General features: G+C 46.8%; 1 protein-coding gene and 1 pseudogene across 1 annotated transcript; both read left to right on the top strand.

Moving 5' to 3' along the window:
• Window positions 1-4,909: 4,909 nt before the first annotated feature.
• On the top strand, window positions 4,910-6,093 carry LOC124646681 (annotated as a pseudogene).
• Window positions 6,094-11,198: 5,105 nt separating this feature from the next.
• On the top strand, window positions 11,199-12,803 carry LOC124706022 (cytochrome P450 CYP99A1-like). Its single transcript, XM_047237692.1, has 2 exons — window positions 11,199-12,098; window positions 12,174-12,803. The coding sequence occupies exons 1-2, from the start codon at window positions 11,199-11,201 to the stop codon at window positions 12,801-12,803; spliced, it is 1,530 nt and encodes a 509-aa protein (XP_047093648.1).
• The last annotated feature ends 391 nt before the right edge of the window (window positions 12,804-13,194 follow it).

Here is a 13,194-nt window from a genome sequence, read left to right as displayed (position 1 = left end):
GTAAATATATGAGGATCATGCTCGTAAATTTGCAGATTTTTTCGATTTTTTTACAGAGACTTCTGCGAGAATTCGTGACAGACAACAATGCTGTTTCTGCGCAGCGATCCAAATCTATCATCAACTTTAACATGGAAACTTTACTTGGCACAAAAACATGATAAGGAGAGGTTGCTACAGTAGTAAACGACTTCCAAGAATCAACAATACAGTAAATAAGATGAAACATGGGTTATCTCCCAAGAAGTGCTTTTCTTTAACGCCTTTCAGCTAGGCGCAGAAAGTGCAAATCAAGTAACATCAAGAGATGATGCATCAACATTACCTCCAGGGGTGTTGGAAGTTTCTTCCACAATGCATGTTATCTTATCTATGTAAGTTTCAGAGGCTCCTTTTTCATTATTCTTAGGCTTGCTATTCTCATCAAACAAATTTTCAGGAACAATCCAATCATAATTCTTTTCTAGTGCCTCGAACATTCCTACAGGCTTGCAAGGTATTGATGTCTTAATATCCCCTCCATCACTAACATTATTAGTGTACTTTATCCTATCAATGTCCATCTTCTCAAGGGTAGTAACAAAGTTGGTGTAAGAACAAAGCATTTTATATTTAGTAAAGACTTTTCTAGCCTCTCTTGCTACACCACCAAATTCTTTGAGAAGAGTTTCTAAGACAAAAAATTTCTTTTCTCCTTCCTCCATATCAGAGAGTGTAAGAAACATATGCTGAATTATAGGATTAAGATTAACAAATTTAATTTCCAACATGTGTACTAGAGAAGCAACAGCAATTTCATAAGTAGGAGCAAGTTCTACCAAGTGTCTATCTTCAAAATATTCAGCTATACTAACATGAGTGAAAAAATCTTCCATATTATCTCTTCCAATTATAGACCCTCGGCCTACCGGTATGTCTTTTAGAGCGTACTTAGGAGGAAACATGATGAAGTAAGCAAAAAGTAAACTAGGCAAATAAAGTAAAGACAAGTAACTAATTTTTTTGTGTTTTGATATAGAACTCGTAAACAAGACAGAAAGTAAAGTAACTATTTTTTGTGTGTTTTTAATATGAAAACAAGACAATAAATAAAATAAAGTAAAGCAAGACAAAAACAAAGTAAAGAGATTGGAAGTGGAGACTCCCCTTGCAGCGTGTCTTGATCTCCCCGGCAACGGCGCCAGAAATTTAGCTTGATGCGCGTAGATGTACACGTCCGTTGGGAACCCCAAGTGGAAGGTATGATGCGCACAGCAGCAAGTTTCCCTCAGTATGAAACCAAGGTTATCGAACCAGTAGGAGCCAAGAAGCACGTGAAGGTTGTTGGTGGAGGAATGTAGTGCGGCGCAACACCAGTGAAACCGGCGCCAACGTGGAACCTGCAAAACACAATCAAAGTACTTTGCCCCAACGTAACAGTGAGGTTGTCAATCTCACCGGCTTGCTGAAAACAAAGGATTAAACGTATCGAGTGGAAAATGGCGTTTGTTTACAAAGAACAGTAAAAACAGTAGAATGTATTCAGATGTAAAAGAATGGACCGGGGTCCACAGTTCACTAGAGGTGTCTCTCCAATAAGATAACTAACATGCTTCGGGTGAACAAATTACGAGCGGGCAATTGACAAATAAAGATTCAATACATATCAACGATGATTACTATGTGATTTAATCAGGGCATTACGACAAAGTACATAGACCGCTATCCAGCATGCATCTATGCCTAAATAATCCACGTTCAGGTTATCATCCGAACCCCTTCCGGTATTAAGTTGTAAACAACAGATAATTGCATTAAGTATGGTGCGTAATGTAATCAACACAAATATCCTTAGACAAAGCATCAATGTTTTATCCCTAGTAGCAACGAGCACATCCACAACCTTAGAACTTTACTGTCACCTGTCCCAGATTCAATGGAGGCATGAACCCACTATCGAGCATAAATACTCCCTCTTGGAGTTACAAGTATCAACTTGGCCGAGCCTCTACTAGCAACAGAGAGCATGCAAGAACATAAACAACACATATATGATAGATTGCTAATCAACTTAACATAATATTCTATATTCATCGGATCCCGCCAAACACAACATGTAGCATTACAAATAGATGATCTTGATCATGTTAGGCAGCTCACAAGATCTATACAATGATAGCACAAGTGGAGAAGACAACCATCTAGCTACTGCTATGGACCCATAGTCCAAGGATGAACTACTCACGCATCAATCCGGAGGCGGGCATGATGATGTAGAGCCCCTCCGGTGATGATTCCCCTCTCCGGCAGGGTGCCGGAGGCGATCTCCTGAATCCCCCGAGATGGGATTCGCGACGGCGGCGTCTCTGGAAGGTTTTCCGTATCGTGGCTCTCGGTACAGGGGGTTTCGCGACGAAGGCTATTTGTAGGCGGAAGGGTAGGTCAGGGGGCGACGCGAGGGCCCCACACAACAGGCCGGCGCGGCCAGGGCTTGGGCCGCGCCGCCCTGGTGTGTGGCCCCCTCGTGGCCCCACTTCCTTTCCCTTTCGGTCTTCTGGAAGCTTCGTGTAAAAATAGGCCCCTGGGCGTTGATTTCGTCCAATTCCGAGAATATTTCCTTACTAGGATTTCTGAAACCAAAAACAGCAGAAAACAGCAACTGGCACTTCGGCATCTTGTTAATAGGTTAGTGCCGGAAAATGTATAATAATGCTGTAAAGTATGTATAAAACATTCAAGTATTGTAATAAAAGTAGCATGGAACATAAGAAATTATAGATACGTTTGAGACGTATCACCAGTACACATAGAAGAAATCGGCGCTGACGCGATCGAGGCAGTCGTAGAGGCGATGCCGATGAAGACGTCGTCGAAGCCGATGAAGGCGAGGCGCCGGTCCGAGCTTGCCAAGCCCGGGGACACGCCGGGGACGAAGGCACGTGCCCGTGTTGCCAGTACTGGGCGTGCGGGGGCAGGGAACAAAACAAAGTGCGCGCCATGTCGGAGTAGACAAGCAGAGGAGGTCTCGACGACGGGTGTTGGAGTAGAGAAGCAGGTGGCGTAGTCGGGGAAGAGGTACGTCTCGACGACGGGTGTTGGAGTAGAGGAGCAGGTGGCGTAGTCGGGGAAGAGGCGAGGACGCTGGCGGCAAAGCTGTAGTGTACGAAGATGTAGAAGGCGGCTAACCCAACGGTGACCTGGGGTGGTCATGCTGGACGCCTAGACGGGCGTTGCGGTGGTCGGCGAGCCCAGCGCGACCGGGAGTGTTTGGCGAGCCCAGCGGCGACTTGGGGTGGAGGCGCGGCGGCGGTACACGAAGTAGGCGAGGAAGACCCGGCGGTGTGACGAAGCCCATGTGCGGACGGAGGCGACTCGCCCCGAAGGGGCGGCGCTGTGGTGGCCTCGGACGTCGGTGCGCGGGGGACGGCGAAGTAGACTGCGTGCAGTGACGTCACTGCCCGAGGGGCCGGCGTGGCTGCAGGGCGCGAGTCGGTGCAGCGGCGGGAGGCCACCAGCGACGTACATGCCTCGGAAGGCGCGTCGGAGGCCGGTAGCGTGGACCAAAGGCGGCGGCGCTGCGGGCCGAAGTGGCAATGCAACGGCAACCCGTAGCTTGATCAGTGGTAGGGGCGTGCTCGGGACGTGCTTGGCGGAGACGTGCGCGCTATCGGTTAATCAGACCGACGGCAGCGATGTACGCGCCATGGCGTGGACGACGCGCATATAAGAGTCGATGGCGGCGTTGTCGATGTAGTCCCGGTCGATGGCGACGAAGACGGACAAGCGATGGAGACCGCGCGAGCAAGAACAGCCTGCTGCGATTGATGGCCGGTGCAGGTCGATGCTGTTGTCGGAGTAGAGGCGCAAGTGGACGACGGCGATGGGCGACTCAATCTGATCTATGATCGATAACTAAAAAGGAAAACGCTGCGACGCAAAAAGAAAACCAATCTACGGATTGGAAAAAAAGACTCGAGGGCAGCGAATCAACGGATCGACGGACGAACCCTTATACGGGTTGCGCGATCCCCGGAGTAGATCATGGAGATCGACCTTCCCAGGAGCGGCGCAGCGCGGAAGCTTGGGAGGCGGCTAGGTCAAGGAGTGTGCATCTCTGATACCATGTAGAAGGATAGAGGGAGAGAGATCAGCGGAATATGATGAATGTTGTATTGAGCCTCTCGGCGAGTATATATAGGGGTACAAGTCTTGAAAGGCAAGAAGGCTATCCTAGAGATAAAACATGAGATGATTACAAATCATATACTACCAAATACACATATACCAAATATATCTTTAACGGGATTACATCCCGTACAGCTATAATACAAAAAAGAACAACAGAGCATTCAGATTCAGGACTTCTCATTCTTCATGGATCTCTGTCGGTCCCTATGCAAACCCATGTCGTGTTCAGAAATCATATGGCCTCGGAAAGGGTAGTATGCATTACAATCTGACAAAAGGAGAGTATATGCTTTACTGCAATAGCGAATGAATCTCTAAACCCATGTTAACCTTTTTTTAACTAAGTATGGTTTATAGTCTTAGACGCTTACAAAAAAATTATACATATATACACTTATCAATATAAACATACGAACACCTCCGAAATACCTAGTGCAAAAGACTGATCTGACGCCCTGACGGGACTTGTGATTGATCGAAAACCGTCGTTGACATTGCTGAGGTTGTTAGGCATGCATCGTATCAATATCCTATGCCAAAGATCATGCTTGCACTATCTAGCATCCCGAATGGAGATGCTTTTGCACTAGCTCAATTGTCGTCTTCCCAATGGATTATGATATTTCTGTAATCATGGATTGTTCATGCATTTACTTTGTTCAAGGAGTTGACCGACGATATTATATAAGTGAAGAGCCCGAGCTGGCCTCAGCAACCCAAATCTCCATTTTTGAGGATCGACATGGCCGGTGCAGCCGAGGTTTACGACTACGCGGCCGCGCTGGCCGAGTTCGACGCTTCCCGCACCACCGTCCGGAGCCTCGTCGAGTCCGGGATCGCCTCCGTGCCACCTCTCTTCATCAGCACTACAACCTATCCACCAACGGACATCCTCGCTATCCCAACCGTTGACCTCTCTCTCCCGCTCTCATCCTCGGCGCCGCTCGTCGGCGCCGCCGCGCGGACGTGCGGCTTCTTCCACGTCACCAACCACGGAATCGATGCCGGAGCCGCCTTGTCCGCCGTCCGGGCCTTCCACGAGCTGCCTCCCGCGGTCCGCTCCGCATTCTACTCGGTCGCGGCCGTGGAGGGCATGAGCTACTCCACCGTCCCCTACATGGACCGCAACAGCTTCGACGGCCCTGGCCCCATCCTCCCCTGGCGCGTCTCTCTCCGGATTCTGCTGCAGGCGGCCGACCTCGGCCGTCTCCCCGCGGCATGCCGGGACGCGCTGGTGGAGTACCTGCGGTGCATCGAGGAACTGGGGAAGAAGATGGCCAGGCTGTTGTCCGAGGCGCTCGGGGTCGGCGCTGAGCGGCTGGAGACGGCGCGACTCAGGTGGAAGGCTGGCTCATGGCGTGCAACTACTACCCGCCATGCCCGGAGCCCGCGCGTGTGGAGGGCGCGGTGGAGCACACCGACCCCTCCCTCTTCACCGTTCTGGCACAGGACGGCATTGGAGGGCTCCAGGTGCGCATCAACGGCGGCGACAATGACGGACAGTGGGTGGACGTGCCGCCGGTGCCGGGCGCACTTCTCGTCAACGTTGGGGACGTGCTCAAGGTAAAGGCCCATTGACAGAATTGCTCTTCAAGCCTTCTCTAATTAACGTGGACATACTCTCACATACCTAACTATTTTCTTCCTTGGAATTTCTCTCTACAGCTTGTTTCCAACAACGAGTACCATAGCGTGGGCCACAGGGTGATGATCAAGTCTAGCCAAGATGCCAGGGCCTCTCTTGCAGTCTTCTTCAATCCTGCCATGAGCGGCGACTCAAACTTGCTTGGTCCTCTCCCGGAGCTTATCACGACAGAAAAGCCGGCAATGTACCGGAGTTTCACCATGACAGAGTTTATGGATTCCAGAAGGAAATTTGGTCATGGTAAGCTGTCGACCGACCAATTCAGAGTCACACTTGAATGAATCCTCCTGCTCATATACCTTGGGACTTGGATTGAACATTGAAGTATGGGGCAGGTGTTCTACTGTCCAGAGTGGCATTTTTAAAGAATTTTTAATGTACAGGGTGATTGTATATGTGTAGAAAGAAAATAGCGTTGCCCCTTGTTTCATGTTTTTCGTGTGTGTATACGTATAAGTGTTTTCCTCTTAAGATTGAAGATGATTTGTTGAATTTTTTTCTCCTATTAACAACAATTGCTATTGCTAGGAGAGCCCGGATTGTAACAACACTATCCCAGAAAGAAATTAGGTGGATTGTAACAACTCTTAGGCATAAATTCCAATGCCGAACCAATATTATTTTAGTAATGTTCTGCTTAAAGCATTGTAATACTACCTCTGTCTATAAATAAATAGACGTCTGAGATTTGTCTAAATTCGAATGTATTTAGACACTATTTAGTGGTAGATACATCCAGATTTAAACAAATCTCAGACATCTATTTATAGACGGAGGGAGTATTAGATCTCGTGTGGTATCCGGGCACTGGAACAGGGAAACATGCCAGTCATTTACGATTCCATTGAATTCCTGCTTCCCAGCCTTCTTGACCTCCCTCCTCATCGCCTCCCCGAGCGCATCCATTGCACACTGCCTCCAACCTCCCGCCCAACAACCAGGCCGGCGTCCCCACTCCTCAATCACATCTGGTAAAAAAAAACTTAAAACTTGGTGTTGATTCGTTGTCCTAAAAACGTAATATTATAGTACCATTTGATAAATTTGGCTTGAAAAGTGTCAGTTTTATTCCAAAAACTCTCTTTATGACCCTTTTCAGATGTTCTTCTCTACTGCTAGTAGCATTCCCACTTCAATGCGAAGGGCATTGTTCACCTGTTGGTTCCAAGATGGATGATCTTGATAATTTGGGGACGTCGAGATGGTTGTGGAAAACAGTGTTGAGCTAATTTGGCATCATGTTGGCAAAGAAAGTTAGATGCATTTTACATGTGGCGACAAGTTGTCCACAATATTTGTTTTGCATCGCGGTGCAGCGACACAGACACATAATAAAGTTATAAAAAAAACACCATTGAACACATCCTCGTCAGTGCAAATCAGACAAATCCATGAGAAATTATAAAAGACACGCGTTAAACTCATCCCCATCAATCCATCCAACTCCATGGACATGAATTTGTGTCTTCAAATCCAAGAGTCATGGTTGTGTAGAGTGTGGATTTCGAGATCGTGGGGTAGAGCATAGGAGAGAGCAGGGGGTAGTGGATGGGGATTGGGATGGGTTCAGGCGAGGAGCATTTTTTTTTAATTAAGTGTTTCCCCTGGTTTCCATTTAGAGAAATCGGTGACTACAATATTCCACCTTACACAACAACCACCATAGAGTAGCTGCAACCGAAACAACAACTCCGAGCATAGAACTAGGAAAGGCTAGGCGAAATGAGACCTAAACCCACGACAGTAAAAGGAGCTAACACAACTACTGCCCCAGGGGGGCACACTCTACCCAGGCCTAAACTTAGAACATCCCAAAGTGGGGGATCAGTAGAGCGTCCTTTGCGTTCCATATAGAACAACCATCCGCAACAACTTCTCCAGGTTTTGTCCCTCCTCTTTCTTCCTCCTTTTTTCATTCCTCTATCTTCTAAATCCACGGCGCGCATCTTCGTCTGTCTTTGAAAACCTGGCCGCGACCTGTTCCAGCAACTTTGCGCCCCGTCGTAACTCCACCTTTACACTTTCCTTCACCTGCAGATTACTCCAAAAGTCAATCCAGTAACAAGCTCAAAAAAGGATCACTGATGGAGTGATGGGTCACTAGGCCAATATTTTTGGAAACATGCTCGCTTTCCAAAGACTCCACATGACAGCCGCGACACCAACCAACATAATTCTTTTTTTTTGTTCCCAGAGAATTGTTTTAACCAAACCAACAAGCACTCGTCGAGGTTTTTTAGCACCAAACAGATGAAAGTTCTAATTCTCAAAGGGATTTTTGTTTTCCATCAGAATTTGTGTGGGATAGCACCAAAGTTCCATAGAGCAAGATAGAAAGATTTTGTTGAAAACTGCCCAGATTGCGTTAGCAGCCGACAAGGCATCCTGCTCCTCCGAAAAGGTGATTTTTTTCACAAAGTTTTTTCAAACCTGTCCACATACTTTTTTTTGGCACCAACTATAGCCTGCCTAAATCTCAAATTTCCAATGCCATCATCAAGGCTTTCCTCACAGTAAAGAGCCTGGGAAAACTAGTTGAGAGAGCAAAATCTCCTAGCCAGTTATCTTCCCAGAAGCTAACACTTCGTCCATCACCAATAAAAAACTTACAGCATTGAAGGAAAATAGGTTTGACTTCAAGTAGGCCTTGCCAGAAATGTGAGTCACCACTTCTGAGTGTAACATGCCTCAAGGTCGAATTCCCAAGATATTTCTTTTTGAGAATATTTCGCCACATTCCAGAACTATTAAACAATTTCCAAAGCCATTTGGACAACAAGGCTATATTTATTATGTATAAATTTAAAATTCCAAGCCCGCCTTGATCCTTTGGTAAACAAACCTTAGACCAACCGAGGAGATGATACTTCTTTTATGTAGGATCATCTCCCCTCAGAAAGCCAGAACTAAGCGTAGAGATTTTTTTTTGGCAATTCCTACTGGAAGCCTATAGAAGGACAACATGTATAAAGGAACACTCGAGATGGACGAATTAATTAAAATTGTCCCCCCCAGCTATCGACATGTGTTTCCCGATCCAACTACCTAGCTTTTTTCCACCTTTCCAATAGGGTAATTCCAATCACTTCTCTTAATTCTTTTCTTATTAACAGGGACCCCTAAATATTTCATAGGTAGGACGTTGCTTTGGCGAGTAAGGATGTTCTCAAAGTGTTCCGTCTTTCAATTGCCTGACCCAAATAAATTTCATTTTTGTGAAATTTTATTTTCAGACCAGACAATTGTTCGAAAAGACATAGAATAAACTTGAGATTCCTCGCCTGTTTGCAATTATTTTGCATGAGAAAAATTGTGTCATTGTAGCAGACACACCCCCCTCAACAAATTTCTCTCCCAAACCACAAATTAAACCCCCAGCTACTGCTCTTTCAATCATAACTGCAAGAGCATCTGCAGCATAGTCGAAAAGCAACGGAGACATTGGATCTCCCTGCCTAAGACCCTAGATGGTTGGAAAGTAAGGTCCATTTTCATCAATAACTTTAATAGCAACTTTTCCACTTGAGACAGATCTCATTATCCAGTCATTGAAGTCACTTGGGAACCCCTTCATTTCCAAAAATTTACAGCAAGAAAGGCCACTTAATTTTGTTGAAGCCTTTCTCAAAGTCATTTTTGAAGAGCACACCATCACTCTTAGTTCTATGAATTTTGTTTAGGATTTCACGTAGACAGACTACACCATCTAAGATGTAGCAACCTTTGATGAAAGCCGTTTGAGACCCATTAACAAATTTCCCGGATATAATGATAAGTATATTACAAATGATTTTCGTAACAATCTTAAAAATTACATTCAGGAGGCAAATAGGCCGATATCTCTGAATTCTATCTGCATCATTACCTTTTGGGACCAGGGAAATGATACCATATTTATTCTATCCAATTTTAGGTTTTTATTATAGAGTTCCTCTAAAGTATTAAAGAGGTCTCCCTTAATCCCATCCCAAGAAACTTGGAAGAACTCGACATTAAAGCCATCCGGGCCGGCAGCTTTGTTTGGTTCCATACCGAACACCGCTTCTTTTATTTCTTCCATAGAGAAAGGCTTAGTTAGGGAAGTTTTGTCCTCCGCATATATCGAATCTACACCAGCAGTGTCTAGACAAATCGAGGTAGGAGCTGGTTTCCCAAAAAGCCTCTTATAGAAGTTTGTACTATAGAGCTTTAGGTTTTCTTGTCCCTCAGTCAATCCTTCCTCTTGATTTAGATTAATGATTCTACTTTTCCTCCTTCTACCGTTAGCTTTCATGTGATAATATTTGTAATTACTATCTCCCTCCAGCAAGTCCCTTTCTTTAGATCTTTGAAGCCATTTAGTTTCTTCTTCCCTTGTAATAATGTTCAACTGGTGTCTACAGTTATAAAGATCTCTGTCATCACCATTAAGAGAACTAGATTCAGCAAGTTTATCTAGGTTCTCTATGGCATCAACAAGGATTTTCCTAGTTTTTTTGTACATCCCCTCAACATTATTATTCCAGCCTTTTAGTTTTTGTCTCAATGCCACTGACATATTATGGCATTTGTCCAGACTAGATTCACCTCTTCTGTTTTCATTCATGGTTTTAATTACTAAATCATTGAAATCTGGGCGTTGTAACCAACAATTTTCAATTCTGAAAACTGTGGGTACCTTAGCTTTTCCCCCTGTTGATAACAACAACGGGGTGTGGTCAGAAAGATCTCTTGATAAGGCAGTAAGATGGCATAATATGTTTTCTATAAGAGGAGTGAGAAGCATAGAGCACGGTAAGATTGTTTTCTATTTCGGACCCATTACAGGCCATAAGTGTAAACATATTTCACCAATTTCCAAGATGGATGGGCAAGTGATTGTCGAAAAACCATGTATACCTTATTCGGCATCATGTTGGCAAAATAAGTTAGATGCCTTGTACATGTGGCGACAAGTTCTCCCCAGAATTTGGTTTGCATCGCGATGCAATGACATTGACATGTTGTGGCCTAATAGAGCAGTTAGTAGTTACTAAGTTCATATAATATACCAGCAATAATGTAGCAGCTGACACTAGGTGAGCGGAGTGTAGCTCACAGTAGTTACAAGATGCTAGGCAAGAATAAACATGGCACGGCAAGGCTTATAAATCGCCATCAAATTTTGTTCTTCTTCCTGGCACGTAGTAGCATAATAGAGCTGTTAACTTAGTATACTAGTAGCAACAATGTAGCTAACACAAGTTGAGCGGAATGTTGTGGAGGAATATCCTTGTGTTCTGATAAATCGGCATCAAACATGACATGGAAAAAGGCTTATAAATCGGCATCAAATTAGCATGCCTGACATGGCAAGGCCTATAAATCGCCATCAAATCTTGTTATTCTTCCCATGCAAAGCTGAAACATGGAGGTAAGCGCAGCCACAGTCGTCCTCTTCCTCTCTCTGATTTCGTTGGTGATCCTTCTGTCCTTACTCCGCCGAAAATCTTCACATGATTCCAAGAAGAATCGGCCTCCCGGTCCACGGTGTCTCCCGTTTATCGGGAACCTCCTCCACCTCGTCACTGCGCAGCCGCAGGTCGCACTATGGGACCTGGCCAGGAAGCACGGCCCGGTGATGTACCTGCGTCTGGGCCACGTCGACACGGTGGTGATCTCCTCACCGGCGGCGGCGCAGGAGGTGCTCCGGGACAAGGACCTGATCTTCGCGTCACGGCCGAAGATGCTAGCCACGGATATCATCCTCGACGGAATGGACCTCGCTTACGCGCCACACAGTGCGTACTGGCGGAAGCTGCGCAAGCTGTGCATGACCGTCCTCCTTGGCGCGCACAAGGTGCGGCAGCTGGCGCCTCTCCGGGACAGAGAGACGCTTTCCCTGATCAGGAAGGTTGCCGCGGCCGGACAGGGCGGCGAGCCGGTGAATCTCGAAAGGCTGCTCGTGCCGTGCTCGATCGCCATCACCTGGAAGGCGACGCTTGGTCAGCTGTGTGGCGGTGAGCTCCAGGAACAGTTCATGTCGGTCGTCAACGTGGCGGTGACGGAGGGGTCTGGTTTCTGCGCCGCAGACCTCTTCCCGTCGCTGTGGTTCGTGGACGTCGTCACTGGACTGAGAGGCCGACTGAGGAGAGCGCGCCAGCAGCTCGACGACGTGTTCGACATGATCATCACTGAGCACGAGGAGCGGCAAGAAGAGGGCAGGAAGACCGGGGATGAAGACCTTCTGAGTGTCATGCTTAGGATGAAGGACGAGGCGGACCTCGAGATCCCCATCACCGCTGCAACAATCCAAGCAGTCACATTTGTAAGTGTTGTAATGCACACAGATTGCAACATGTATTTCTTCTTTAACTCTCACATATTCAACGTTAACCTGTAGGACATGCTCATCGGAGGGACAGAGACGACGTCATCATCTGCAGAGTGGGTCATGTCAGAGCTCATGAGGAGCCCTGAGGCGATGGCCAAGGCGCAGGCAGAGGTGCGACGGACACTGGACGGCAAGAGCCCACAAGACCATGAACGCCACATCGACGAGCTAAGCTACACAAGGTTGGTGATCAAGGAGAGCATGAGGCTGCACCCTGTGCTGCCGCTCCTGATTCCCCGTCTCTGCCAGGAGACCTGCGACATCGGCGGGTTTGAGGTCTCCAAGGGCACCAAGGTCATCGTCAACGCGTGGGCGGTGGCACGAAGCCCCGAGCATTGGCGCGACGCAGACAAGTTCAGGCCAGAGAGGTTTGAGGATAGCGCGGCAGACTACAAGGGTTTGCAGTTTGAGTACATCCCGTTCGGGAGCGGAGGGAGGATGTGTCCTGGTGATAAATTCGGGCTCGCCATGCTGGAGCTCATGGTTGTCCGACTTCTCTACTACTTTGACTGGAGTCTCCCCCACGGAATGAAGCCGAATGAGCTCGACATGGACATGGTCGTCGGTGCGACGGCCAGGAGAAGGAACCACCTGCAACTGGTGGTGTCGCCCTACAAGGAGCTTCCCTCGGAAATTTGAAGGCGCTGTTCAGCTGGTCGATGTAGAATCTCCATAAGCTTTGTGATTGTGCTAATTCTGGCCAGTATATAAACTACTTCTTGAAAGTGGTGCTGTTCAATAACTGAAAAGCTCTCCATCGTTTTATATGTGTGTATATATTAGCTATGCACTTTTCATCGTCAAGTAGAGGTTGCATATATGGCGGTGTGTATAAATGTTGGTGCTCGCCCTCTAACTTGTCCCTTTACTGCAAGGGGTTATGGGATCAAGCTGGAAAGCTTGGTTCAAAGTGTCAGTTCGCAAATGGAAGGAAGAAACATTATGTGTTGGTAAAAACTATGAAGAGGTAATAGCATAGCACATACGACGACTTGCATGGTGGGAGCAATTTCATACAACAACTTGAAAA

This window comes from Lolium rigidum, chromosome 4 (genome assembly GCF_022539505.1).
Source record: "Lolium rigidum isolate FL_2022 chromosome 4, APGP_CSIRO_Lrig_0.1, whole genome shotgun sequence".
NCBI lineage: Eukaryota > Viridiplantae > Streptophyta > Magnoliopsida > Poales > Poaceae > Lolium > Lolium rigidum.
Note: the sequence above shows the minus strand (reverse complement) of the source record. Positions and strands in the feature narration are given on the sequence as shown.

Bases quoted from the DNA above. Each gene is read 5' to 3' on its own strand.
- LOC124706022 (XM_047237692.1), top strand. From the start codon at position 11,199: ATGGAGGTAAGCGCAGCCACAGTCGTCCTCTTCCTCTCTCTGATTTCG. The intron at 12,099-12,173 runs GTAAGTGTTGTA...GTTAACCTGTAG, and splicing joins CAATCCAAGCAGTCACATTT to GACATGCTCATCGGAGGGAC.